At 41.5% G+C, this 27263-nt stretch overlaps 1 protein-coding gene across 5 annotated transcripts; it reads right to left on the reverse strand.

The window, feature by feature from the left end:
• Nucleotides 1-1632: 1632 nt before the first annotated feature.
• On the reverse strand, nucleotides 1633-26579 carry scube2 (signal peptide, CUB domain, EGF-like 2). 5 transcript variants are annotated; one of them, XM_033628292.2, is made up of 23 exons: nucleotides 26358-26579; nucleotides 25812-25928; nucleotides 25344-25469; nucleotides 24811-24945; nucleotides 23837-23962; nucleotides 23629-23745; nucleotides 21514-21603; nucleotides 19666-19782; nucleotides 19443-19565; nucleotides 18637-18753; nucleotides 18349-18471; nucleotides 17936-18052; nucleotides 16050-16139; nucleotides 15781-15903; nucleotides 14882-15049; nucleotides 14317-14523; nucleotides 7359-7529; nucleotides 4512-4679; nucleotides 3796-3957; nucleotides 3491-3688; nucleotides 3226-3378; nucleotides 3039-3118; nucleotides 1633-2569 (listed from the first exon to the last, which is right to left on the reverse strand). In XM_033628292.2, exons 1-23 carry the CDS (start codon nucleotides 26443-26445, stop codon nucleotides 2423-2425), a joined length of 3063 nt encoding a protein of 1020 aa, XP_033484183.1. In that variant the 5' UTR covers nucleotides 26446-26579; the 3' UTR covers nucleotides 1633-2422. The 5 variants fall into 5 exon arrangements, with proteins under 5 accessions (XP_033484183.1, XP_033484193.1, XP_033484172.1 ...); XM_033628302.2 differs by having other exon boundaries at nucleotides 14317-14520; nucleotides 25812-25931; XM_033628281.2 differs by having other exon boundaries at nucleotides 25812-25931; nucleotides 26358-26578.
• Between the last annotated feature and the right edge of the window lie 684 nt (nucleotides 26580-27263).

The following is a 27263-nucleotide window of genomic DNA, read 5'->3' on the forward strand; positions in this document are numbered from 1 at the left end:
ACAGTAATACTGTTATGTATAAGATATATAACAATAAAATGTATTTTTAATGAGAACTTTAATATGCCCTAATGATGTGTCTATTGGAAACCTGAGGTGACAACCTTTATTAATCTTCAGGGGGGAATTAAGCATGACAGGAGCACAAGAAATGGGCCAGAGAAATATGCAAACAAGGTACAGACACGTAGCAAAAAAAAGAAATAGATAATGCTTGATACAGCATGCTACACCACACCAGTGCAGGGCCACATGAATTCAATTTATTCCAGCTCTTAGGTAATGTACATCTTTAGTTACATGCAGACAGTCAGCAATTTCCATACCTAAATAAAAGGGTGGAGTGTTGTGTTTCTGCCCAAATACTGTCTTCCGATACTGAATGAGTTTTTTTTAAAGGCAAAGTTCACCCCAAAACCAAAAATGCATATTTTTACTCCTACCTGCAGTGCTATTTATCAATCTAGATTGTTCTTGTGTGAGTTACTGTTGGTGATATCGGCTGTAGAAACCTAAATGCAGTTTTCCACTTTGCCCCCTTTTTTTACACTCACCAGTGGAGAGAGTTTTTAGATTTGAGAGTTAATTGCAGTAGGGAGTGGAGCCACAGTTTTTTTTTTTACCTCTTACCTCTTTTATCTTTTTCTTCTCTCTCCTTTCAGGATAATTTTGGATTTGGAAATGGACAATTGTTTCTGTGTCACCTTTGACAGTTGAAGTAAACTTTTAAAATATATTAAGTGGTCTGGTACTTTTTTTGTTTCAGAATTTGGATGAAGACAAGGGGGATAATTAGAGCATCATAACTACATCAGCCATAGAGATGTCTGCCTTCTCTCGAATATAATAGAGCTAAATGGCACTCGGCTTGTGGTGCTCAAAAGGGCCCAAAAAATACACTTGAAAAACTCAATAGCAATCCAGAAATCATGACCCAGTTACTCAAAATAATCCACAGACCTGGTTGTGGGCAGTTTCCTGTAGGAACTAATTTCTCTCTACCAAACTACATCCTTCAAGCTGTGTCACCACTTAGAAGGAAGTGTGTATCTACTCATAGACCAGAGGTTCATTCTCATGATAGCACGACATGTAAATATTAATGGCATCTTCCTCAGCTGAGCTGTAATGTGAGTGCACTCTTCCTTCTAAGTGGTGATACAGTTTGTGGGTGTAGTTTGGCAGAAACTAAATAGTTATTACATGAAACTGCTCACAACAAGGTCTGTGGATCATCTTGAATAATGGGTCATGATATCTGGAACGAGACATTGCTGTTGGGTTTAAAATAAAATATTAATATCATTTGTGCTTTTCTTTAGCACAAGCTGAGTGCCATCTAGTTCCACTATATTCAAGTGAAGGCAGACATCTCTACAGTCAGTATCTTCAACACTCAGCAACTCACACCAAACCAATCTAGACTGATAAACAGCTCTAAAGGTAGGAGGAAAGATTTGTATTTTCAATTTTCAGCTTAACTGTCCCTTTATGTTAACTGGTCTAATAAGGCAGTCACAGTGTATGTGTGTATGAGAATGAAATTCAGCTGGAACAACTGAAACCTTCTGTTTTGTGCCACAAATACAATATGACATTAAAGTGAGGAAAGGAAACAAAAAACACAAAATAAGTTTCCTATCTTTATTTACAGCATATTAGATGTACAAAACCATAAAAATATACATACATGTGTCATCTAAGACAGGTGAATAGCTCAATTCTATTTTACAGGACTTTTCTTTTCATGTACTCTTAACAGTTGTCTTTGGTTGCTAGGTAACAATACAAAATATACTGATGCGTACTGGTGTAGTCGCACTCACTCACACCTTGGAACATCAAATACGTCGGCCACCAGCGATTACAGCGGTGCTATACTGTCAAAAATGTACGTAGTTGCTACAATACATTAGCATTTCACCTAAAACTTTTTACATCATATACAAAACATTTATCAGAATAATTGCTTTTGTGGTGCCACTACTTCCTCAGTAGTGCTAATGTTGCCGAAAAAACATTTGTGCTATATTTGTTTCTGACATGTAGCAGTGTTTCTGTCAATGAAGCTCTACCTGTGAACATAGCCTATGTTAAAACTAGATACACACTCTATATACAGCACACTGACATTCAGCATATATCTGTTCAGCTACAGCGTCTGTTTTTCATTATGATGCTATTAGCAAATGTCTCATAACGTTGGCATGTACAGCATGGAATCCTGAGATGGTCATAATTCAACTGTTGCTAATTAAAACATGTTTCCAATTTTCCAAACAAGCATGTGAGGATGCCCATGTGGGTCTACACTCATTTCTCCCTCTTAAAGCTCCAGTTTAAAGTCCAGTTGCTTGACTTATTCGCTTTCTCTTCGGGATCTAATCTGGGTTTTTCATGAAATATCCAGAAACTGCCCATCCTACGGGCGAAGGAATCTCAGGACTTTGGAGCGGAGGAAGCGGATGAAGGATTTGGGGAACATTTCTCTTGATTCTTGTGCTGTGTAGTTGAAGAAGTTCTGTGGGTGAGCCAGCACATCGAACAGCGCCCTCATCAGTTTCTTGTCCTGGTGAGAAAACAGATTGCATTAATGGGAAGCAAAGAAAAGCAGATGATAAAGCAGCAGCCTGCATTTCCACAGGTGTCCAAAAGAGGGTGCTACATGCTCACCAAACCTAAATCCATAATACATACATAAACACAAACACACCCCAGTATACTATAATACTAATAATAATAAGACAAATATCCAATCCATGCATTGAGGCAGAGTGTAAGAATGTGCAAATTGACCATGTGCAAGGCTGCTGAAGGAGCAAAACCATAAAGCTGAGAGCTCTCTGTTAGACAGAGGTGAGGTGTTGTAGAGAGTTATTATGGGCGGAGAATAACAGGTGCAATACAGATAAAGTGTCAAATTATACATGGAACATTATAATATACCACATGTCAAAATTTCTGGCTAACTCTGGTCCAAAGTGAAAACACACAGCACAAAAACATAAAATCCTTGTTAAACATGTACACCTACATACCTTGAGAATTTCCTGGTGATTCTCTGAAGCGTATAATCTTCCATCTCTGACTATGTCTTCTATTAGCTCCTGGTAGTCCTCTGAAACAGTCCATAAACAGCTCATTAAAACAACTAAATCAAATGTATGTAACACACTGAGGTAGCAGCATCATCATCAAAGCACAGAACCTCATATTTCTTCTTACCGTCATATGTCACATACGGGACTTGGAAGCCTTTCCCACTGTTTCCCTCGTTGGACCTGAACTGTATCCAGAGCCTCTTGGAGCGGGAGGTGAAAGCGATGGGACGTTCGTAGGTCTGACAAGTCTCGTAGGTTGTGACAGAGTTGGAGAGAGCTGTGAAATGAGGACATGAGCACACAGACAGTTAGCTTACAGCAATTACTTCTGACAGTCTGCTGATAATGACACACAATATTTGTAGTATAATCATAACAATAAAACTCACAGCTTTTTCTCATTACTAAGTAATCGCCACACTCGTCCTCAATAGGCAGGAAGATTTCTGGGACGACAATAAGGATCCTGCGTTTGGGTGGTGGGTTGATGGTCCAGGTGCACTCCACATTAGCTGGGTAGTTCCCAGGATAGTTGGGGGACTCGATGAAGCCGGTAAAATCTCCCAGCTCTCCTCCACACTGTCGGTCTGTAAAGTGACAAAGATGTGTCAGATATATCTGAATTACCTGAAACTGGATTTAATTTCCCATGTGTGCATGTTTCAGAGGAATTCCTGTGTACAGACAGACATACTTTTGCACTGCATGAAGTTAGTAGAGCCATCGAAGTCGGTGGTGGTGTTCCCTGGGCAGGCGACGCAGTAGTTCTGCCCGAACTCTCCTTGATACGTGCCCGTGGGACAGCGGATGCAGCGGTGTGTGCTGGTGTTGTAGTAATGTCCTGGAGAGCACTGGACTGCAGGAGCCAAGACAGTGATGGAAAACTATTGGTTGATGTAACTGTGATATTCTGTCACGTTCATGCTCATGTGTTGGTGTCCACTTCCTGTTTTATTTTGAAATGTGTTCTCATTGTGTTCAGTGTTTCTTTTACTTCCCTGCCTTTGTTAATTACCTCAGAATAGAATAGATAAAACATAAAAACTCACTGTCATCAAGCTAAAACCAAAAGTTCCTGAAGGCATGACATCTAGGAGGTGCATTCTTTTAAACTGACTCTACCACGCAAGTGTACAGACAACACAGTGGCTGCAGAGGGCAGCAGAGTTCCTGTCAACGCACACACAAGAGCTCCACAGACTCAGAAACCACATGATACTGCTGTGATGTCAAAAAGTCAAAACAACAGATGTTTCCCTTTATCGAATTAGTTTGACAGGTTTTCATAAACATGTTCAGCCTGAAAAACAACCATCTAATCCCTCCATTTATGTCATAACATGAGACATGAAACTAAACTGGGGTCACGTTTCAACTCTGCAACAACAATAAAAAAAATGACTTTGGCACCTTTGGTCTCACACTCCTGGAAGGTAATGGCACCACTGCGCTTGGTGACCAGGTTTCCTCCACAAGGGAAGCAGGTGGTGCGTCCCACCTCTGGCTGGTACGTTCCCAGTGGACAGGGCAGGCAGGGGACGAAGCCGTCATGAGAGTACTGACCGGGTGAACACTGACCTGAACACACACAAGCATGCGGTCAAATCAGAGTGTGAACACAGTTTCTGGCCTCTCTGGCTGTTAAAAATCAAACCTGCGCCTCTTGGATTAGTTTACATCTAAGGTTTTTTTCCTATTTTTGTAAGTGAAATATACAACAAAATACTCTCCCTTCCTATCAAGATAAGATAAAGCAAAGCTCAAGCACATGTTAATGGAATGATATCATGTTTTATCTGCAGTGCAGAGTGTAACACTGGGTGCCAGTGGGAGTTTTCTGATAGCCTCTTGTTGTTTAGTCTGACAGAGGAGATGGGATCTGGGATTCAGCCACAAAGTGACTCAGATGACAGCACAGGAGGAAAAACATGGAGGCTCCTTCTGCTATTATTCAGGACTGAAAGAAGCCGAGTTCACCTTTTGAATTCAAACACATCTTCAACATCTAAGCTTGAGCCTCTTTGGCTTTACACAAAGCAGAACATCTGCCGGGGAGAGATCTTTATCCTGGCACCATTGCTTCCTGTGTGGCTCGTATTCACAAAACAGCTACTGACATTTCTCTGTGCCTTTATTGCCTTTTCTGCTTTTTGTTTACATGTTTCAGATATTACATTATCATTTCCCTTTGGCTTGTGCATTCTGTTTTATTGTAAACAAAGTTCTTTTTCAAGAGCTGCCCAGTTTAAACGATTGTCATTACATATGCATATGTGCTTTTTGCTGAGCTCGATCAGAAGATCGATGCCACTCTCATGTTTGTACAGTTAATATGAAGCTACAGCCAGCAGCTGGTTTGCTTAGCTTAGCACAACGACTGGAAACTGAGAGAAACAGCTAGCCTGACACTATCAAAAAAAAATCCACAGATCAGCTCCTCTAAACCTTGCTAATGAACACATTTTCCAAAATGTCAAAACATTTCTTTAAGGTTGAGTGTGTAGGATTTTGTGGCAACTAGCAGTGAAGTTGCAAAACTGAAACTTCTCCCCGTGTCCCAAGCGTGTAGAAGAACTGTTGACTGGCCAATGCGAAAAAGGCAAATGGCCAAATTAAGAGCCAGTGCTTGGTTTGTCCATTCTGGGCTACTGTAGAACAACATGGCAGACTCTAAACTAATGAGAACATAGTTATGAATATTATAGACCATCTTTGCCAATAGATGTCACTAAATCCTACGCACTGGATCTTTAATGGCTTCGTATTTGAAATTCTTTTAATATGATTATGAATGTTCACAGTCAGGTAGTGAAAAACTGTGCAGGCAGTTGATGACTTACAAGGAATACATCATAACTACTTAAAATAGGTGAACTACAGATGTGCCCTGTTTTCCCATTATAATGCCAGTTACCTTAAATAGTGTTAGAAAAAGCATGGGCTGATTCTGAGACAATGGGCCCCTGGGCACAGATATGCAAAAGGCCTCATCACCTCTTTTACATAGGAAGAAGGCACACACTGTGGTGGTTGTGCCTCTTTTTTGTTGTCTTGCGTCTCTTTGTAGTCATCTGATGTCTCTTTGTGGCTGTTTTGCCCCTTTTGGTAGAGATGTGTCTGTTTGCAGTTCCTCTGCACCTGTTCATGATTTTTTGTGACACTTTGTGGTCGGTGCATGTTAATTTGAGTGACATTTTGCAGGTGTGAAGGCTAGGACTGATTTAATTATGTGGGTTTGTGCTGTATATCTTACAGCTGTGTCTGGAAAAAATACCAGTATGTTTCAAATGTAAACATGAAATCATAAACATGATTTTAGTAGCCTAGTGGTTTAAGACACAAATCGCACCATGGAAACGTCCCCTGTTTACTGTTTCTCTAATGTCAACTATTCAATAATGTCAGTGCTTATAAGAATATTCAGTTGGACTAACTACATGTTTGCTGTATCTGGACACCATGACATGATTGTTGTAGACTGTTTATCAAACTGTCTTTTGCTCTGTCTATTCTGAACACTATTATATGTCTGTCCGTCCTGGAAGAGGGATTCTTAGGTTTCCTCAATTTTGTCCTCATAAGGGTCCTGGCCCATGAAAGTCAATGGTCGGCCGAAGGTCAACGTCAGGCTGTCGGTTAGCATCTGTCACCCTATTTTTTGCAGTGTGCCCCTCACCGTTGGCACAAGTCTGCCCTTGTTGCCTGTTTTTTGCCCAATTCAGCATGTTGAATTGGCGGTGAAGCCGGCAGAGCCCATTGTTGAGTTAAATTACCCTGATTGGCCGTTTACCTCTGTGCACAAGAAGAAAGCAAACAAATAGCTAAAGCCAAGAGGGCATGGGATCAAAATGTACCTGTTATATGAGGTAAGATGATGATTTAGCAGAAACAGTTTGTAATTGTGTAACATCAGGTTATGTTAATGTGCTAACTGGCTAACTAGCATCTTTCCAGTTTCCATTTTTTGAAAAACAGACTACTGCCGCCTGCTGCTATGTTGTTAGTTGACTGTAGTCTGTGGTGTGTTCAAGTGCAACTTTTTGGCTGAGACACAGGCTAAAAAGGCAACCCAACAATCAGCCTTTGCTGCCACTAGTTATTTAAAGTCGGTTTGGTGTGTCTGGGTCTTTAAAGGTTTTATGGGAAAGTTTGTCTTTATCTGAAGTTGGGATCTAAAGATAGAGGGTTTCATATGTTGTACAGATTGGAACATTGTGATTTTGAACTTCATAAATAAAATTGACCTGACTGTCTTACCTCCACACTCTGACATGTTTCGAGCTCCAACCACCTTGGAGACTTCTCTTCCTTCAGGTCCAGGACAGACCTCACAAGACATCTGTGCCTCCTCATCCTGATACGTTCCAGCGGGACACAACACACACCTTCCCTGATCCCCATCGTAGTAGGTCCCGGCACTGCAGCTCACTAACACACAGGTGGGGAATGACACGATAGATAAAGGTTATTAACTCAATCAGCATCCCTGACTACACACACAGCAAATGTTAACTAAGGTCTGCTTTGTTTCCTCAAGGAGCGGTAAAGGTTGCGGTTTTCGTCACGTCACCAAGAGCTGATAGTTTTGTCTTATTGCTGTTGTGAGTTTGACAAAACATGTTCTCTAAATACCAAAACACAAATTATCTCAAAAAGACTTCTGTGATATGAAACCAAGTTGGAACAAATTTAATTATTCTAGTCGGTGAAATCAAACATTTTCCTCACAAACTGAACACAAACACTTAAGACACCCAAAACAGAGGGATGTGTCTGAGCTGTAATTTACATCAATTTAGCAGACAGATCAGTGTCAGGAAGGGAGTTAGACAATGTCAAATGCAGACATGAATCAACAAATAGAGCCCTGTCTGCCCTGTAGCTACACATACTCAAACAGTCCTAACCACACTGTAGATTTACAGCATAAATACAGCGGCTCAATTGCATGACAAGACCATTAAAGCAAAATAACCCAGACTTCATCAGATGCCTCTCAAGTGTAATCAGACAGGACCATGTACGTACTTGAAACGTATAAACAAACTGAAAAGCATCCTCAACACATCAAAGGCTGAGTCCGATCAATTTATCAATCTGTTGACAGATTTGAGAGTTTTATTTGCACGGCAATGAACGTTACAAGTATAAGTGACCTTGATGCAGTTCAGCACAATGTACACTAGTTTACTGGGGCCTTTAAATGCTGCAACTGGTTAAAGTCAAAGTGTAAGTGCACTCAACAGTGTACCTTCTACAAACAATCAAATAATTCATTGTCATTGATTTATCAAAGTCAATCACACTATATTTGCTTTTTGCCAAGGTATCTCCTTAATGTTTATAAGAAGTTATCTTTACATGTCGGACAGAAAACCTCTAAGAGAACTACACATAAACACATCATACTTATTGATACATTGTAAAGGGACAGTTCACCCCAAAATCAAAGGTACTGCTAGCTCACCTTGCACCTCTGAGCTAGTTAATGTCACAGCTCAACTGAGGAGGACACTATCAACGTTAGATGCACGCTAGATGCACGCTTCCTTTTGTGTAGTGATACGGTTGGAGGGAGTAGACCAGTAAGTTCCTAAATGAAACTGCTCACAACAGGGTCCGTGGATAATCTGGACTAACTGGGTCGTGATTTCTGGAAAGAGACATCACGGTTGAGTTTTTCAAATCTATTTTTTAGGGCACTTCGAGCACCACAAGCTTAGTGCCATCTAGTTCCATTATATTTGGGAGAAGGAAGACATCTCTACGGCTGATTACTCCAACATTCAACAACCAAAACAATCTAGTTTGATAAACAGCACTGAAGATAAGAGGAAAAATATGTATTTATGATCTGGGGGTAAACCGTCCCTTTGAGCTCCCACCAACCTTTATACGCCTTAAACTCAATCACTAACTTACAAACTCCTTTGAAAGACAGGAAGTAGTAACCAGAGGTCTCATTTATAAACATTGTGTTCGCACAAAACAATGCCTGACACTTCCCACACAAATGTGAAAGTTGTGATCTATAAAAACAGACTTGATGGGAGAAACTTTGAGCCATGCTTATGAGCATTTTGGCGACAGAAAATTGGCGACGCAGACGGTAAGGCTGGTTGTAGAAATCGGCAAACATTTTTTGGCGCATGCTGTTTTTGGCTTTTGTCCGTACATAGATTTTTAGTATGGACTGTACGCAGTGTTTTATAAATGAGACCCCAGGACTATAACTTGTGGTAGAAATCTAGTCATAACTAGAGCACTCCGCCAAGCAGCTTGGATTTTAGTTAGTTTAGGATTTCAGTTATCATCTGTTCCTTGTGCCTTTATCAACCTTTCCTGAAAATTTCATGAAAATCCGTTCAGAACTTTCTGAGTTATTTTGCAGACAAACAAACAGACAAACGCCGGCGAAAACATAACCTCCTTGGCAGAGGTAAATATGACACGATACAGGGATTGTGCTCTTCATAGCGTAAATCATAAATGCAAAAAATATTAATTGTGTAAACAATCACGTAGATCTTCTATACTGGCTTTATGTTATGGCTGAAATGAATTATTACTGTTAAAGATTTTGTTAATCATATTTCTAAAGAATACAGTAACTGACAAAACTATCTTCACAAGTTCCTCATAGACGTAGAGCTTATATGTAGTATGTTTACATCAGTCAGGTTATTTGTCATTTCATCAGAGGATAGTCTGAATTTTTTCACTTAACAGTGTGAGGTTTGACACTGAAATGAAGAGTTTTGCTCGTTATTCATGTTAAATGTAGTCTTATTACACACGTCTTTGCTAAAGGTTAAAGAATCACAAATGATTTTATAATCATGTTATGGATTATGACAAAAACAAAGGGAAGAATATGTTTCTGATCCATTTCAATTCAAAATTTGGTATCAAAAGTAGTAAGTGTAGTTTTTAATTGGTAAAACTGATGCTGTTATTACTTCAAATGTAATAATATTTTTTCAAAATTGTTATTTGACAATATATATAATAAACCAAAAGGCTGCATGGCCATTCACACACACTCACACAGAAGTAAAGGTCTGCATCCTGTCTTTCACATTAGTTTAGGAGCAATTCAGGACACACACACTGTAAGCAAATGTGTAGGGACACGCAAATGTGCACGAAAACCCACCATTAAGCTGTTAAAATGCTTTTGCTAACCACCCCGATACAGCCATACCAAAGCATTGCGACAAAAGAGCACCAGCCCTCTCCACAGCTGCCCCACATCTGACACGTTCTAATACTTTATACAACATGGCTGTGCATTGGGGAGGAACTTTTAATACCATCATAAGCACCCTCGCCTCTTTTAAAAGCAAACACAGAAGCAAAATCAAAGGGAGTATTTCCCTCTTATCTCACTAAAGTGCAAAGAGTTGATTAAAGGGACCAAAGCACCGTTTTGCTTTGGTTCCTCCCATTCAGAGTGATGCCTGTAATTAATTTGGGAATTACTGCGTCTGTCTGATGGTCTTAAGAACATGACTTGAAAACTGAAGCTGATCTCACACAAGAATAAATCAATTAAATCCAGGGCCTTCAGTGCAAAATGTGCCCTCGGTTGTAGCCTCTAAGCTGCCTGTAAGCAGAGAAACCACTATCGCTAAAAGCTCAACACACAAAAGCTTTAACGTGGATCCATTATACGTGGCTCAGCAAATTGTTAGACTTTCCTCTAAAGGAGGAAAATGTAATTCTCTCAAGAGCAGTTCATTTTTTGAAGCCTATTGTTTATTCTGAAAGACCATGAGGAGCCATCATTGCATTGTCCTCTAACAGCTTTTATTTGACAGAGGGAAGCAGTGAGAGAAGAGAGAGTGAGAGTGAAAGAGAGAAAAAACCTTGAAGCCTTTCAAATGCAAAGGATGCTTCTATAGAGTCCTCGAATTGATGGCCCCAAAGAGGTTTAAAAGACCTTTCACCTCTATTCAAGTCGCCAGTCTTTGCCTACTTGATGACATAGGAAAACACTACGGTATCACAGTGGTAAGGAGCTGAACCCAATAAAAGGGGTCAGGTTTCTGAATCCCCCCATTCTGCTTGGCCCAATCGCTGCTCGCGCCCATCAAGCGGAGGCCCAAACAACTGATGCTAATTGATTCCCATGGTGTGGCTGAAGTCAATTCTCTTTTGCAGTTTAGTGGCTGGGGGTCATGCAAAGTGGCCCCAGCTGGGGGGCAGGGGGGACACAGCACTCAAACTGCCAGCTTGAATCAACAGCACTTCCTAAACATCTTCAATGTTAAAACAAACACGCAAACAAGTCGACTACAGGAGTCAAACGGACGTGGACACGCACCAGTCCCGGCATCTCTGTCTCGACGTTTGCTCTTATCTTACTTTTTATATGGATATGTCACATTCTGACAACAGTACGTATAAGCATCTGAACAACAAAATATTTATATAAAATAAATAAATCCTGCTCAATCATTTTATTTGAATAAAAACAACATTCTGTAATAAAAATCGATGCAGCCGAAACAAATCACAGACTCAAAGAGAAATGCTTTTGCTTAGAGGTGAAAGCATATTTTCTCCAAATGCACAGGAGGCCGTGTTGTCATCCCTCTCAGGCAGTGAGAACAAGCCCCAAATGGGGTTTTCAATGGAGTGGGCAAACTGAAAAGGACTAAACTGCACGCCGAGCTAAGCCAGAGCGGGAGGTGGGGGAGGAGGGGAGAAATATAGCTCCTTTAAAGAGCTGAAGGTTAAGAAGAATGCCTTTCAGCCCCCCGCTCCTCCTCTCCCAAATTACATGTCTACACCCCTGCCACGGCCAATAGACTGCTTAATGTTGACCTGAAAGCGTAGCGGGGGAGTTAAGGAATCAAGACACTTAAGATCGGTGTAACTGAAAGATGGAAATAATGAACAGGAGCAGTTTGGGTTTAAATCATGTCGGCAGCTCAACAGCAGAGGTAACTTTGATGTTAATGTAGAGGCCAAAAAAAGGTATTACAGGGAGATATATGTGATGTAAATGATTTTCTCCCAACAAATGAAACAGGATACCTTTATTTACATACAAGTTTTGGTCTCCAATTAAAGTGCAAACATTTCCATCGATTCCCAGAAGTTCAAACGGGATAAAACAAAAACCTTAAACACACTAAAAGGGCTGTGCGAAGACTACTAAAGATCTGGGTCAGCATCAGATTCAAACATCCTCAACATTGTTGTAGACATGTGCAAATATCGAACAAAACGCATTCCTTTTGAATAAATATTTAGACATCTTAACAGAAGAAAGGCGCCGGGTTCCTCTTACTGATATAAAGGCGCCGTGCAGCAGGCAGCAAACTTACTGTGAGGCCCGAAACTAGGGGCGCACGGTCCCAACAGCCAGAGAAAACACATGCCAGCCTTCAGCTCTCAAACGCTGACAGTGTGCGGTCTTATTTAATGAACATTTTCTCCATCACAGGTTGTATATAAAAACCAAACCGAGAGGCAACAGCTACCAGGAGACCTGCCATCAGCCCTCATGTTACACTCTTATCCCGGGGAGATGCTGGAAGATCTCACAGCTTGGAGGGCCAACAACAGACTCTCTGTTCTTCCGTGCAAGCTTGCTCTCCCCTCCAACTCGCTCATTACAGCATGTCTGCAAACCAAATATGGCACTCATCTGGCCAACACCTGCCCCAAATCCAATCATTAAACCAGCTTGTCTAAATATATCTCACTGGCATGGACCATTTCAATTGCTTTAAGACATGACTCTGAGTCTGCTGTGTGTGGGGCTGCGACGGCATGAGATTGTCACGGTACGATAACCGTCTTAGAAAACATCACGGTAAACGGTATTACAGAATTACTATAATTATTATCAGTTACAATGACCCTTGAAGGAATGAAAACAGAAGGGTTTTTGGTTGAACAAACACTTTAGTATGAATGAAACTCGAAACCATTTTTTAAAATGGAAGTTTATGTAAAAAGCCTCCCATAAAAAATACAAAATAAAGGAGAGATTCTCCGTCTGGTTGTTTTTTAAAATACCATAGATCAGTGATTCCTAACTGGTCCAGCTGTGGGGTCCAGATTCCTCCTTCGTCATTTGTTCAAGGTCCACACAGTTCAGTGTATTCAGCGTCATACTTGCATTTGGCCATGAACTAGTTTGTTGTCTCTGTCACGTAGCTGTCCGTTAGTCACTCACTCTACAGCAGGAAACGGCACTTCAAAGTAAAATTTCTTAGCTGGAAATTCCCTGTACTACGTTTTTTACAAACTTGACATGTTATGCGACTCACTTGCGGTCCATTCAGAGTGGACCTGGGACCCACTTTTGGACCAGGACACACCAACTGGGAACCACTGCCATAGATATGCAAAAACACGGTATGATAACCATCAATCTTCATACCTGGATATACCGTGAATATACCGGTACACCGCTACAACCCCAACTATCTGTGTATGGCCTGGTCAGAGACATTGCTGACCGGTTTTAGGTGTAACACAAGTGGCTGAATCTGCACTCAGGCCCTTACACACCACGCCAACAGTCAGTCAATGTCAGGTTGTCGGTGAGTGTCTTTCGCCCTAGTTTTGGTGGTGTGTTTGGCATTAGTCAGCCCTTGTAGGCGTAATTTAGGCTGTTTCAGCATGTTGAATCAGCGTGAGAATGAAATACAAATGGAAGCGAGGAAAGCAAAGAAACAACTTAAGTCAAGAGGGCTTCATATCGAAACTTGTTATATCAGGTAAGATTATTCTTTAAGCTATTGAGCTCTTTAGCAGAAACTTTCCATAATGGTTTGTGTTATTGCTCGCAAGCCCTTGGTAAATAAAACTTCTTTCGACATTGGGTTGTGTTGTAACTGTACTAACTGGCTGACCAGAGTCTTGAAGCCGTCCTGTCGGTCTCCCTACTACAGCCGCCAGCAGCTATTGAGAGTTATTTTTTCACATGCAGGCACAGAACATATGTGCTATTTGTAGTAGTCTAGTCTTTGAGGTGTGTTCAGGTGCAACTTTCTGGCCAAGACATGTGAGGCGACACAACAGTCGGCCTTTGACGCCACTAGCTCTTTAATGTCGGTTTGGTGTGTCTGTGCCCTTAAGAGATGAGAGGCATCACTATCTTCAGTAGAAGTGGTGCCTGGCTGAATGGTGCACGTCCTGACATTTAATATGCTTTTTGTGTTGAACAACGAGTAAATACAAAAACCAAACTCACCACACTTCCTGCCCACCAGCACCTGTCCCGCCAAACAGTGTCCTGGCAGTTCTGCTGGCTTGCCCAGACTCTTGGCGAGCTCATAATCAGATCCGGCGAAGTGGAGGTGGAACTGTTCCCGGTTGATGGACTTCCTGAGGGTCCTGATGGTCTTCCTGAGCCTCTTCTCTGAGCGCCGGCGCACACAGTTCAGGTCACAGCTCTCTGCTGAGAGAAGCATTTGATACCACAACTGTTTCCACAGCCAACATTTCATCTCCCACACCTGTTGTAAAGTGTACATTCATGCGTGGATGCTCGCATGCTTACCTAGACATACACACAAATGCACCATGAAGTCAGAAGAAAAGCAATCCAGGCCAACACTTATAGAGAATTCATGACATAAAATAAACACACCTCGATTCTGACTCCCAACCTAGAGCCCACCACCACAGCCAAGTCAAAACAGGAGATACTTTAACAGTTTGGTTTGTTTAGTGACGAGCAGACAGCAGCAGAAGAAGGACGGAGAACAAGAAGCGAAGGTCGCAGGCAGGCAGAGGGGAGGCGCAGAGAGACCAACCTGTTACCTCCTCTAGGTTCACATCCAGCTCAAACTCAGCTGTTATCGAGGAGCTGTCCTCCTCGCCAGCTTTCCTGCCGTGGCGGCTGCGCGTTCGCTGCCCGGTCGAGGTGCAGCGCAGGCTCACGTAGCTGAACTGGACATTTTCAGTGAAGAGGAACCTGCTATCTGTGGACATGGGAGACATCCACCCCCCCACGATCACGCCACAGCCAGCACACACACACACACACACACACACACACACACACACCACACACAATCGTTAAAGAAAATCAAAGACAGTCTCACAGTAAACAACAAATTTATTGCTGGTAGCAAACGCCACATCATACCCAGATTTAAAACAGATTTAAAACAGACAATATATGCAGTTGGTTTGATCATTTCTTGTCACCGGAAAGCTGAGGAAAGGCCGAGATGTCACAGTGACAATTTCTTTTATTTGAGACAATTACATGTCCTCTCAGTGACTGTGGGCGATGTTAAAGACCATGCCGAAACCCTCCGGAGAAGCAAAATAATCCTACAATCGGAAACCCATGTGATTGATGGCTAGGTCAGACCCAACTGAAAGGCATGCTATGGCTAATTACATCCTCTCCTGTCACCGCCAGACAAAGCGCTGCGCTGAGACATTCAAGACACTCCAAACCACATCACTTTCACCACAAATTTCTTTCACATTTGCCTTTGGTTTTTGGTTTACTTTGAAGCAGCCTTCAGGTCTGCTTTATCTTCTAAAGATTGTGGCTTTAGATGCTGGCAGCTCTTGGTAAACCCTTAATGTTTTTTTAACCAGTAACATGAAGAAGCTGTAATTTTAATCGTTGTCTATCTGTGATCTAAGTCTCGTGTTTGGAGGCATTGTTATGTTTGTTGCGTGGCAACCTCTGTACCTGAGTGTGCTGAGTTTAAGCTCTCCTTCAGTTTCTCCTGACTTCGTTTTAAATTGCATTTTGCCGTGCCGGACCTGAAAGTGGCTGTGGTCTTGATGCGTGGGACGCTGGACATCTCTGGACCTGTGGGACAGAGGAATAGAAAACATCTTCATTCTGATGTACTGATTCATCAACTGAGAACAAGGGAAGCCTGAGTTGCTCCAGAGTAACTGTTCTGTGTGGCAGAGTGGAAAGATAGATGTAAATCTGTGATGTTTTGTACTTGCCTAAGCAATGCAAGCCACTGTTGTTCTTTTGTGCGTCAGCCAAGCAGGGCAGAGGCATTCCACAGGTCACCGTGTAGGAATCCTCCGTCCCTGAAAACACACAAGAGGCCGTGACACACCGACCAACACAGACAAAAGTTAAGGCCACAAAAGCCAAGTCGGAGAGAGCAAACAGGCAGCGTGTAGGAACACGAAGAGTCGCTCTGCAGACTGATGTTTACAACTGGGTCTAGAACAACTTGACTTACTGACTAATTGCATTCCCATTAGCATGCTTTAGCCACATGCATCACTTTTTTAGGAGATACCTGACCTGCTCTGTGCCTAGGGCTTGGCTATATGGAGTAAATCAATGGTTGTGATATTTTTGACCAAATAACATGATGTCAATATTGTGACGATATTGTGGGGTCAACTATTGGTGCTTTCGCAAATTATTTACACTGTGAGATTTTTGATAAATAATCATCAGTAATGTGGATATAATGACGAAGTGGATAAAGGCAAACAATTGAACAGTTAGAAGAGTCTGGTAAGTTCAAAAATTACATCACTTTACTGTAATGCAGCCTTTAAAACCAGAAAAAGACAACACTTAGGATATTACACTATTCACAATCTAAGACAATATCTAGTCTCATAGCATGATATTATATTGATATTTTGCCCAGCCCTAAGTGTGCCATGCTGTTTGGGTCTTAACATGCCATAGAAAGTAATCGTGCACCTGACTGAGGTGTGCCAACTGAAGTCACTGTTCTTACTATTCACAACACCTCTAGGAGCCTCACTGTCTGAATGCTTTGTCAGAGCTTTACTGAAGTCCATGCAGCATGTGCACTGTTTCAAACCAACCATCCATCCATTTTCATTCCCTTATTTGGAGCCAGGTCGTGGGGACAGCAGGCTAACCAAGGTATTCCATACATCCCTCTCCCCAGCATTGTTTTCCAGCTCCTGCTGGGGGATATCAAGGAGTTCCGGGGCCAGATGAGATAAATAACCCCTCCAGTGTTTTGGGTCTACCCCAGGGTCTCCTACCCGTTAGACATCTTGTCAAACCAAACCAATTTAAATTCAGAGCATCTACATTTTGACATATTTCTGCAAATGATTTGGAAAATCTCTCCACGTTTCTGTTTGGAACATCACAACAGTAAAACCGCCTTCATTACAGCTCTGACAAAGTGCAGCGAGTGGGAGCAGCACAGTGACGCTTTTATGTGCCATGAATGTGTTTTGCAGGAGCTAGTGTATGTACTGTGGTTTTGCAGGTCAGCTTTGGTTCACGGGAAGAAAAAAACATTAAAACTGAAGACGGATCTGCAGGTAAAGTGATTTGTCAATAAAGCCAATGTGCGTGTGCAAACCGTGGACCTTTAACGAGTGATTATGGTCAGGATGTTCTCATGCACTGTTTGTACGTTTCCCTACAAAAAGTAATACACCAAAATTCGTACATATCCTACGTAATGATGAGACAGTAATTTGTACATAACCCACATATTTTAGAAGGCTGCGATCAAATGACAAATGCACTGACGAGAGTAAAGAAGGAAGTGGTCCTGAGTGGTCCATTTAGCAGGCAGGTTGGGGTGAGGATGGCTCACAAAACACAGGACTTTCCCCCGTGAGACCAGTGTTTGGAACCGTTTGAACCGAGTGAACTGAATATGTGGCATATTAAGATACATCATCACCGTGTTTCACTTCCTAATAAAAATTACGTAACTTTACGTTAAGGATGTAGTGTCATTCGTGGGGCGCTAATTCGTAGAATATCATATGAACCAAACCATTTCCTCTGCACTACTTGTTCTTTGACAATACAGCTAGAAATGCACAGGTAAATCATGTTATACAAACATCTGGTTCAATCGACTCACCACTGCTGATATGAACTTGGGACTGGCATGTCAGGAAGCAGCGGTCCCCTCCCTCTTGCTTACTGCAGTTCAGCGTGGGTTTAGAGGGGGGTTTAGCAGGTGGCAACCCCTCAGCCTCTAGATAGAAACCACAACAAAACTCCAAGGTAAAAAAGAACTCCTTTGATTACAACAACGAGGAAGAGGCACAGAAAGTTCCACCATCCTGACTGCACGAACAACATCGTAGCATTTCGGATGTTTTATTCAAGCACAAGAGTTGACAGAGAATTAAAGAGAAAAAGAGAACAGAATTCAAAGTATCTCCTGTTTTTGTCCCCCAAGTTTCAGTCCAAATTTTGGGATGTCACACAGTTTCAAAAGAGGCAACAGCACTCAACAGATGTGCCTCTTAAGAAGAGGCACTGGCTTACCAATGCAGTCCTTTTTGTTCCAGTGCAGCTTAAAGCCAGGATGGCAAAAGCACTCATATCCGCCCAGGGTGTTCTCACAACCCTGCTCACAACCGCCATTGTTCACACTGCATTCATTTATATCTGAGAGGAAAAGAGAAAATCATTATCATAATTACAGGGTCCATTACCCCCCAACACATTTGTACCAGTTGGGTTTTTTTTAGCTTGAAACATTTCTAAATTGAGCACTTGTGAGTTACGCTCAAATTGTTCTGTGTAGCTCCCCTCCACCCGATGCAGACTCACCTCCGCAGTGGGCCAGCCCATACATGGTGTAGCCTTTGTTGCACAGACATTGAAAACCACCGGGGGAGTTCACACACGTGTGATCACATGTCCGTTCAAAAAAACACTCATCTATATCTGTAATCAAAATCAGGCAGGTGACATAATAGCAGGGCAGTCAGTTGCAATCTTCATCAGGAGGGATTTCCCACCCACAGACACACATTTGATCCTGAATTTTCCCACTCTGTGAAATGTGACGAGTGCAGTGTGCTACATCAGGTAAAACTGCGTTTAACTTTTGATAGTAATTACAGGTAAAAAGATGGCTGTGTTTCATTGAGATGCCTTAAATTGAACTGTAGTTGCATCAGGTCAGCGTCATTAAAGGAACAAACCCTGATGATCCAAAGGTTTGTTACCATAAAAAACAAGAAAGGAAGCTGCTATCACTCTCATACTGACTGTCTTTTAATACGTAATATAACACTAAAATAATGCTTAATCCCAGAGAGATGCTAATGTTATTCAAGCAGAAAAAAATATCCATATTCTCATAATTTTAAATTAAGAACAAAAAAATTAATTCTGACTTTTTTTCCTCTTCAAATATGTGAGTATTCATTAAAATATGTGGTCATAAAATAGCACACTAAACCTTTTAGACTTGAAAGAATCAGGATGGACACAGAGGCAATGGACATGACAAATAACTGCTGGTGTTGTGACATCCCTCTCCCTCTTATCTCATTCATTCAGTCACATTTTGTCCCAATCTGTGTTGACTGTCTGGAGTTTAACTAAAACAATCTGGGAGCCATTTCTACCTTGACATGAGCGTTCATCCGTCAGCAGCTTGAAACCTTTTCTGCAGTTGCACTCAAAGCTGCCGATGGTGTTCCTGCAGAAGTGATCGCAGCCGCCGTTGTGATGCTCACACTCGTCAATATCTGCGGGGAAACAGGTGATATCCTGACATGACCTACTACAGAGTTTAAACACTCCACTCCACTCTCTGGGGAGGCTTATTTTGTGGACTGGCAGTCTGACCTTTGCATGTTTTTCCATCCGGCTGCAGTGTGAAGCCAACAGGGCAGCTGCAGCGCACGCCTGTGGATGTGTCTTTGCAGGTGCAGTCACACCCCCCATTGTTCACCGCGCAGGTTTCTGAAATGACGACACATAACGTGTATGTGAATGACCTTTCTGCTTGTGAAAAATGACAGGTTATTCCTCAATGTCAGATGCTAAATCCTTAGCAAAACAGAACCTTGATTTTCTGCACGCTGTGTTCTCAAATACCTGGACGATAGAGTTGATGGGATATTACAAACATACTGTTCCCTCCATAGGTTTTGAATTATCGTTTGCACTCATTTGAACACTCTCATTCATATACAGTGTTTAATACTGTTTTTGAAAAATCATAATTGCTGATGGAAATAGAAAAGTGAAACTCTGATGCATGTTTGTGAGGTGCAGAGCTGCGGAGTACATCCATAAGGTACATGTTAACATCAAGGTCAGGGGTAGGCAACCTGCGGCTCCAGAGCCACATGAAGCTCTTTAGCTCCTCTGCAGTGGTTTCCTGTGGCTTCGACAAAACATTATACGGAAATGAATAACAGTTTCATTTTAGCATTTTAATATTCACTTATCATTGTTGTAGGCCTAAAGCGATTCTTGCATTTTCCAGATGCAAAAATGTGCAGCCCAAACACCAAAAATGTTTTGTCAAATATAATGTGCATCATAGGTCCGCGGCCTGGCGCCTTTTCAGCTAAGTTTTCCCAAATCTTGGGAAAGCGGTGGCTGGTCTTGAGTCTTCCTAGCTAGGCCTGCTATGGATTCCAAATCCAAAAACAGTAAACATCTCAGACGAAAGTAGAGAATTTAACCCTATGAAACCTGGAGCAACACCATTTTTCTTGTGCTGCTTTCAGACACATTCACAAGTATTTAAAACTTTACACCTTTGAACCTTTTTCAAAAAGAAAAGCTAGGGGAAAACTATATTCATAATCATTATTAATTATTTAAAATTATGTTTCAGAATTATTAGAATTTTTAATTTCAGTTTAATTAAAAATCATTTTCTTGTTTTTAATTTTCTCTTTTAACTGATTTTTTGCCTTTTTTTGGATCATTTCTTCTTTCATTGGTCATTGCTCAATTTGCTCAGGTTTCAAAGGGTTAACAGTGCATGGACAGACTGGTTTGCTTTGACCACCAACAGCGTAATGATTAAGTATCAAATAATTATTAATAACCCACTGCACAGTAGCCATTTTGTGCTAAGACATATTAATGAATGCTCATTTAGACCTACTAGTAATGGTGATAGGCTAATTTAAACTTAATCAGCTGTGTCACCTTCATTAAAAGACTCAAATATTGTTTGCAGCTTCAGACAGATTTTGTTTTTCAGGACAAAAATGGCTTTTTTGATAGTAAAGGTTGCTGACCCCTGATCTAGACGTACCCTAACAACATGTATAACACAGCACAAGACTCAGCTCACATGCTGGCCGTGCACTTGGTAAGGTGCCAAAGTTATAATGTTCTACATGTATTGAGTGACCCACAATCACACAAAAGATAAATTCTAAATATACAAGAATAGATTCACACGCTGCCCTTCCCACATGGAAGGAAAATGTGAAATGTACCACACTGTCACAAATGCATATTTTTCAGGGGGGAAACTGGGGGCGAGACAGCGAGTGCGTAGCCATTTCACAGTTTGCTCAAAAGCCTGAGGAATGCATCAGTTTACTAGACATTAGTCCTCTCCACTGTTTCACACCCCCGGGTGCTTCCCGGCAGCTCAACACGCCGTCACGTAAGACACAGATTTGAGCTGTTAGTTGGCTCTGAATGAAGGAGTGTAATTATTACCCATTAACAGTCTTCGTTTGACCCGTTTGTCCACCTCAGTAAAGGATGTGGCGTTGTGGTCTGCGGACTCAGTGGTGGCTTCATCTCGTTCTGTGACACACAAAAACAAGATCATGATTAAGAATTGGCACGATTCCACTACATTTTTCTAAACAACAGAAGCACTGTGTTTTCTATTGACTTCAGCTGTGGGCGTTTGCGTTGGTCACCTTTCAGTAACCAGATGCATGTTTACACTTGAGACATTCAGCCTGCAGTGGCTCGGCGTGTGTCAGATAACACAGGAGATCAGTAAAGTGAATCTGGAGACAACATCGCAGTGATACGCCTGGACCTCACACACACTGCTGCTGGAGGGAGAGATATTACCCAATATCTGACGGCTGATCCTTATCCCTCATAACCATTGTGTGGAAAAATGCACACTGCCTAACAGGAGAGCTGACAGAGAGAGATGTTTCCAGTCTGTGCTTTCATTCATTCATCAAGATAGCCTCCGCAGTGCTAAAGAAACAAAGTCCAACATACTGTAAGCTGCTCCTGGAATGTGCACTCCTCGGGGTGAAGTCTAGTTTCGTTATATTCTGATCAGAAATTAACAATTTGGAAAAAAATCTTAATCGACACAGAAATCCAGAACATTTAATTTATTTATACATTATTTAAAATGTGTCATAGAGGTTATCGCTCTAATGTAGTGTGGGATCTCGTTTCTGATCTTAAGTGTAACAGAATGATCTCTGACCATAATTGTTTGTGTAAGGTGGTACAGTAATGTGTTGCTGTCTTGTGTTGTGACTTAGAAGTAGAGCAGTAAGTGTTGGATTGGAGTTGTTGTCTTGGATCTGATAATAGAATTTAATGGCTAGATTATTTGTGTAGTTTTGAAAAGTTAGGGCATTGGAGTTTGAGAGTGCTGTGCAGTGATGAGTCCAAACGGGGAGGTTACCATAGATCTTGTAAGCTCTGTTGTATAGTCCTGCTATTGGTTTAATGGTTTCCTTTGGGGTGAGGCAGAAGCATTTTGTCGAGACAATGATTGCTTGTCAATATGTGTCCAACATGAATCATACCTTCCTGTTTACATGTGAAAACAACCGATACAAACATAAACTTTTTCCAGAGCTTTCAACCACGTTACATCTCTTCCTCAAAACTCCACCCACTGATGAAGACCATGAGATGGGGAGAAAGCTGGGAAGTTGGCCTTGAGTTCAAAAACTCCTGTCTCCAAGGTCATGAATAAATTTGGGGCTGTACCACAACATCTCATTCAAATGTTCAAGATGTCTTGTGCATTTTAAATACATTTCCCCAAAATTCAGTCCGAAATATTTGGCATTTTGAAAATGCTGGGATCTTTCAATTACAGTTGCAACTACTTATTTAAATGCCGAGTAATTTGACAATCGATTAACTGGTTTGAGTAATTTTTTTTTAAAGAAAATGAAGCCATAGAAAAGACTTCCTCACACTGTCTTACTTGCAAAAATAATGATTTTAAATGCTGCAAAGCTTCTATGACGAGACCTTCATCAGGCAAACCTAATTTGTGGGAGTCTTTTCTACAAGTTTTATTCTTCTTGCCATTCTCCTATGCACCTGTTTGCAAATACATGTGCGAAGTATTCCTTTGTTTTAAGAAAAAAAAGCCAAAATTCTCTAATTCCAGCTTCTTAAACGAGAATATTTTTTGGTTTCTTTACTCTTCTGTGACAGTAAACTGAATATCTTTATGTTTGAGGGCGTCATCTTGGGCTTTAAGCAACACTGATCAACATTTTTCACTATTTTCTGACATTTTATACACTAAACAACTAATCGATTAAGAAAAATAATCAACAGATGAATCAACAATGAAAATAATCATTAGCTGAAGCCCTAGTTTGAATAATAGCTGCACAGCATGACAATGAAATGACTGAGCTGCTGGCTCAGTTGGATTAACAGACAATATGGCTACACCCATGAGAGGATTCAGATATGCTGTTTATTAAGGGGGCGTTTTAAGACGACAGAAACTGTTAATGATGTGTGTGAGTGCAGCACTGTGTCTGACACAGCTTTCCATCCCCTCTGTTGAACAACAACTGAGTCTACAAACAACATGCTTACCTAAACATGACCTCTTGTCGGGTTGCAGGGTGTACCTGACGTGACACCTGCATATGGGGCCGTTCTCCGTGTCCTCGCAGGTGTGCTGGCAGCCTCCGTTGCCATGGTTGCAAGTTACTGCAAGGTCAACCAAAAGACATATTAGTAACATTCGGAGCCAACCGTAGGCGTGCAGTGTGAAGTCAGCTTCATGCTGTCGAGCACGTACAGATGCAGCCTCTCTGGTTCCTGGCCAGCTCGAACCCTGGACGACACTCGCAGGCCACACCTCCTTTGGGTGTCTCTTTGCAGATGTGGGCGCAGCCGTGCTCCTTATTCATACAGTTGAGGCCCTCTGGGATAGAAAGAGGGCGAGAGGTACACAATGAAACTCTCCTACAGTGACTGACCGGCTTCACACAAAGGCAGACATACTGAGAGATTAGTCTGGCATCCTCAAAGACACTGATTGTCCTCACGCCTTCTGAAAAACATCAACTGCTGTGTTATTTTTAGCGCCTCTAAAAAGTCTGTGAGCAGAGGAAAAGTATCTCCAAAGTTCCTTCCCTGAAAACAAAGCTCAGCAAACTCTCCTACAACAAACTCAATAATGCTGCGAGCTGAGAAATGAGATGAGATGAGATGAAGCAGCATTTATACAGATGGGTCACAGCTGAGCGGATAGGTCCACAGGATTTAAAAGGGTTGTCAAGACCCGATGGAGTGGAAAGTGCCTGCATTTAAGTTGACTTCAGTCAAGAAGACAAAACAAAGGCACTTCAGACTAATCTGTGACACAGACCACATAGACCCGAGTGATGCAGTTATTAACTTATTTTGTTCTCCGGGACACAGAGATCTTTTTTTTCCCACAGCATGTTGCTGCTGCAGATAAAAGCTCAGTGACGGGAGCCAGCTTGAACCTGTCACCCCTCATTGTGCCGTCAATCTTAGATTTCAGTGCAAAGATTGGAGAATTTGCCACATAATTCTCTGTCTTTCTTTGCAGCTTAATACAATTAGCAGATACAAGCGTCCACAAACACACAAATAACACAAATAACACAAACCTCTTAGGGACAGTTTACAGCCTCACCTCCTCCAGACATTTTAAACTGAATTTAAGTATCTTCAGATCATCTGTTTCGTCAAGCTCACAGATGCAGACTGTTTAGAGAACAAGTGTGTGTGTTGATCACTCACCCACGGAGCGGTGGATGCATGTGTGCTGGTTGTCGCTGAGGAAGAAGCCCTCTTTGCAGCGGCACTCATAGCTGCCCATGGTGTTGACACAAGTGTGCTGGCACCCACCGTTGTTGAACTTGCATTCATCCACATCTACCGGACAGCGGAGTGATTGCATTAGTCGAAAGTGTTTACAAAACTCTCTGAAGGGATTTGTTAAATTCACAAATGAGTTTTCAACAAATGAGCTTTTAAATAACACAAATCAAATAAGGCTGTTTGTGTGGAGCTTTGTCCCCCACTCCAAATTTCAGACATAAATGTTTATAAATCTTGTGAATCACCACATGAGGGAAACCACAACTGTTTGTATTAGGCTACGCTTTAAAAAGTCTCCCAAAGAGGGCTCAAGAAAAGCAGCCAGAGCGAGTGTGAGAAACTTCACATGCAGCCCACACAAACATGAACTCTTCAACCATCGGAGCTGATGATCCAAGCTCTCTGTCTGTCACAAAAGGTTATTTACTCTGTGGGTTTAAAGCCGATCTTACCGAGACAGTTGTGTCCGTCATGTGCCAAATTGAATCCGTCGTGACAAGTGCAGCGGTAATTGCCTGGTATATTGTTGCACTCATGTACACAGCCACCATTGTACTCCAGGTCGCATTCATCAATGTCTGAGAAGTAAACATCACAAACTGATCAAGGAGTAGAAATCCAAAATATTTAAGTCTTTACACAGAAAGAACAAGAACTTTAGTGTAAATAAAGGAAGAATAAATGAGTAGATATCACATGCAGCTACAGGAATTCAGAAATGGTGCCACAATTGATTTAAGAATGCTCTCATATTGTAATTACAAACATGTAGTTAGTATTACAAGCTATCCAAATGCCATCCTGCATTGAAACGTGTCCCCAAACATCCAAACTCTGTGATCCCACTGTGATACTTGGATGGTTTTTGCAACCAGACATGAACGTGACTCAATCTGCTCAACAAAAATTAGACACATTACCTTCGCAGTGTTTTCCATCTCCTTTAAACCCTGCTCTACACGTGCATTTGTACGAGCCTTGGGTAGTCTGACAAATAGCATCAATGTGACAGCCATCACTTCCCTCTGCACATGGGTCTGCTGAAATCCACATAGGTCATGATTACCCAACACGTTCCTACTTTACACATTCAAATAGTCACATAAATCAAATAGTGTAACATTTAAACACAAATGCTCTTTTAAGATTTGTGGGAATGTATTTATGAAGACACAAAAGTCTCATTTAAAACTAAAACATTAACCTCTATAACAATTAGTAGGCAATTAGAAAAGAAATCTAGTGAGAACCTTAAAGTTACACACATGACAAAGCTTCATGTGTACAGGGAGGCCATAAATTCCCACTCGTTTTTTATATAGCTACACATTAAAAAACTAAAAGAAATATTAAAAAGTCACCAGTGGGGAAACAACAAGAGCGCACTCCTGAAAGCGTGCGTAAAGTCTCCACGACTGGAAAACACAACACACACACATGCACTCACACACTCACTACAGTCCCACCTCGAATCTCTGGAAGCGCTGCGCTTTGGCGACTATTTAACAAGAGCAAAAACAAACAAAAGTCCCTTGCAGCCCAAATAGCTCCCATGGTGATATGATCCAAGTTTAGAGGTCTTCTCAAAAGGACGCGTACGCACTGAAGTCGTGACCGAGCGTCCGCCTCATTTTCATTCTAGCCTGTCAATCTGCTTCACAAGGGGCTTTTGAAAAGAGAAAGGAGTGAGTAAGAGAGTGTGTGTGTGTGTGTGTGTGTGTGTGTGTGTGTGTGTGCGTGCGTGCGTGTGTGTGTGTGTGCGTGTGTGTGTTAGAGAGCGCGAGAATGAGAGCGTGCGTGCGCGTACACATGAATGAAGAAAAAAACCGCTTTTGAAGCAGCAAATCAAGTCAGTCAAACAGCCGCTGGAAAACCGGAAGTGTCGACGCTTTGAGTAAAACGTTACAACATATGTGCGCGGGATAAGCTTTTATTTTGAAAGCCGTGACCGGAAGTCACTTGGTAAACCGGACGAGTTATTTTAAAGTCTCAAGTCTTGTAAACATGGGCCCTCACTAAAAGTTGGTGATGTTAATTTTATGGATAAAAATGTGGTGACAATGATTCGTATGGTTTTTAAACCAATAAACTTCGAGGTTTCTTACAGGGAAAACTCATTTTCATTTTATTTATTATTATTTTAAGAAACCAGCTTTAAAACCGTGTCAGCAATATACCCTGTCAATGATTTTTTTCTCACAAAAGATCAAAATTTGAAATAGAACCTTGCACATTTTGTTCCTCAGAAGTTCATCTATTTTCTTAAATATCCATAAGTAAATTTGTTCTGGTCTGATATTCACAACTGGCTGTGATAAAAAAGTAGATAACACACTGTCATTCAGTCACACTGATATAATTTATTTCATGGA

Source organism: Epinephelus lanceolatus, chromosome 2, assembly GCF_041903045.1.
Source record: "Epinephelus lanceolatus isolate andai-2023 chromosome 2, ASM4190304v1, whole genome shotgun sequence".
Classification (NCBI taxonomy): Eukaryota; Metazoa; Chordata; class Actinopteri; order Perciformes; family Serranidae; genus Epinephelus; species Epinephelus lanceolatus.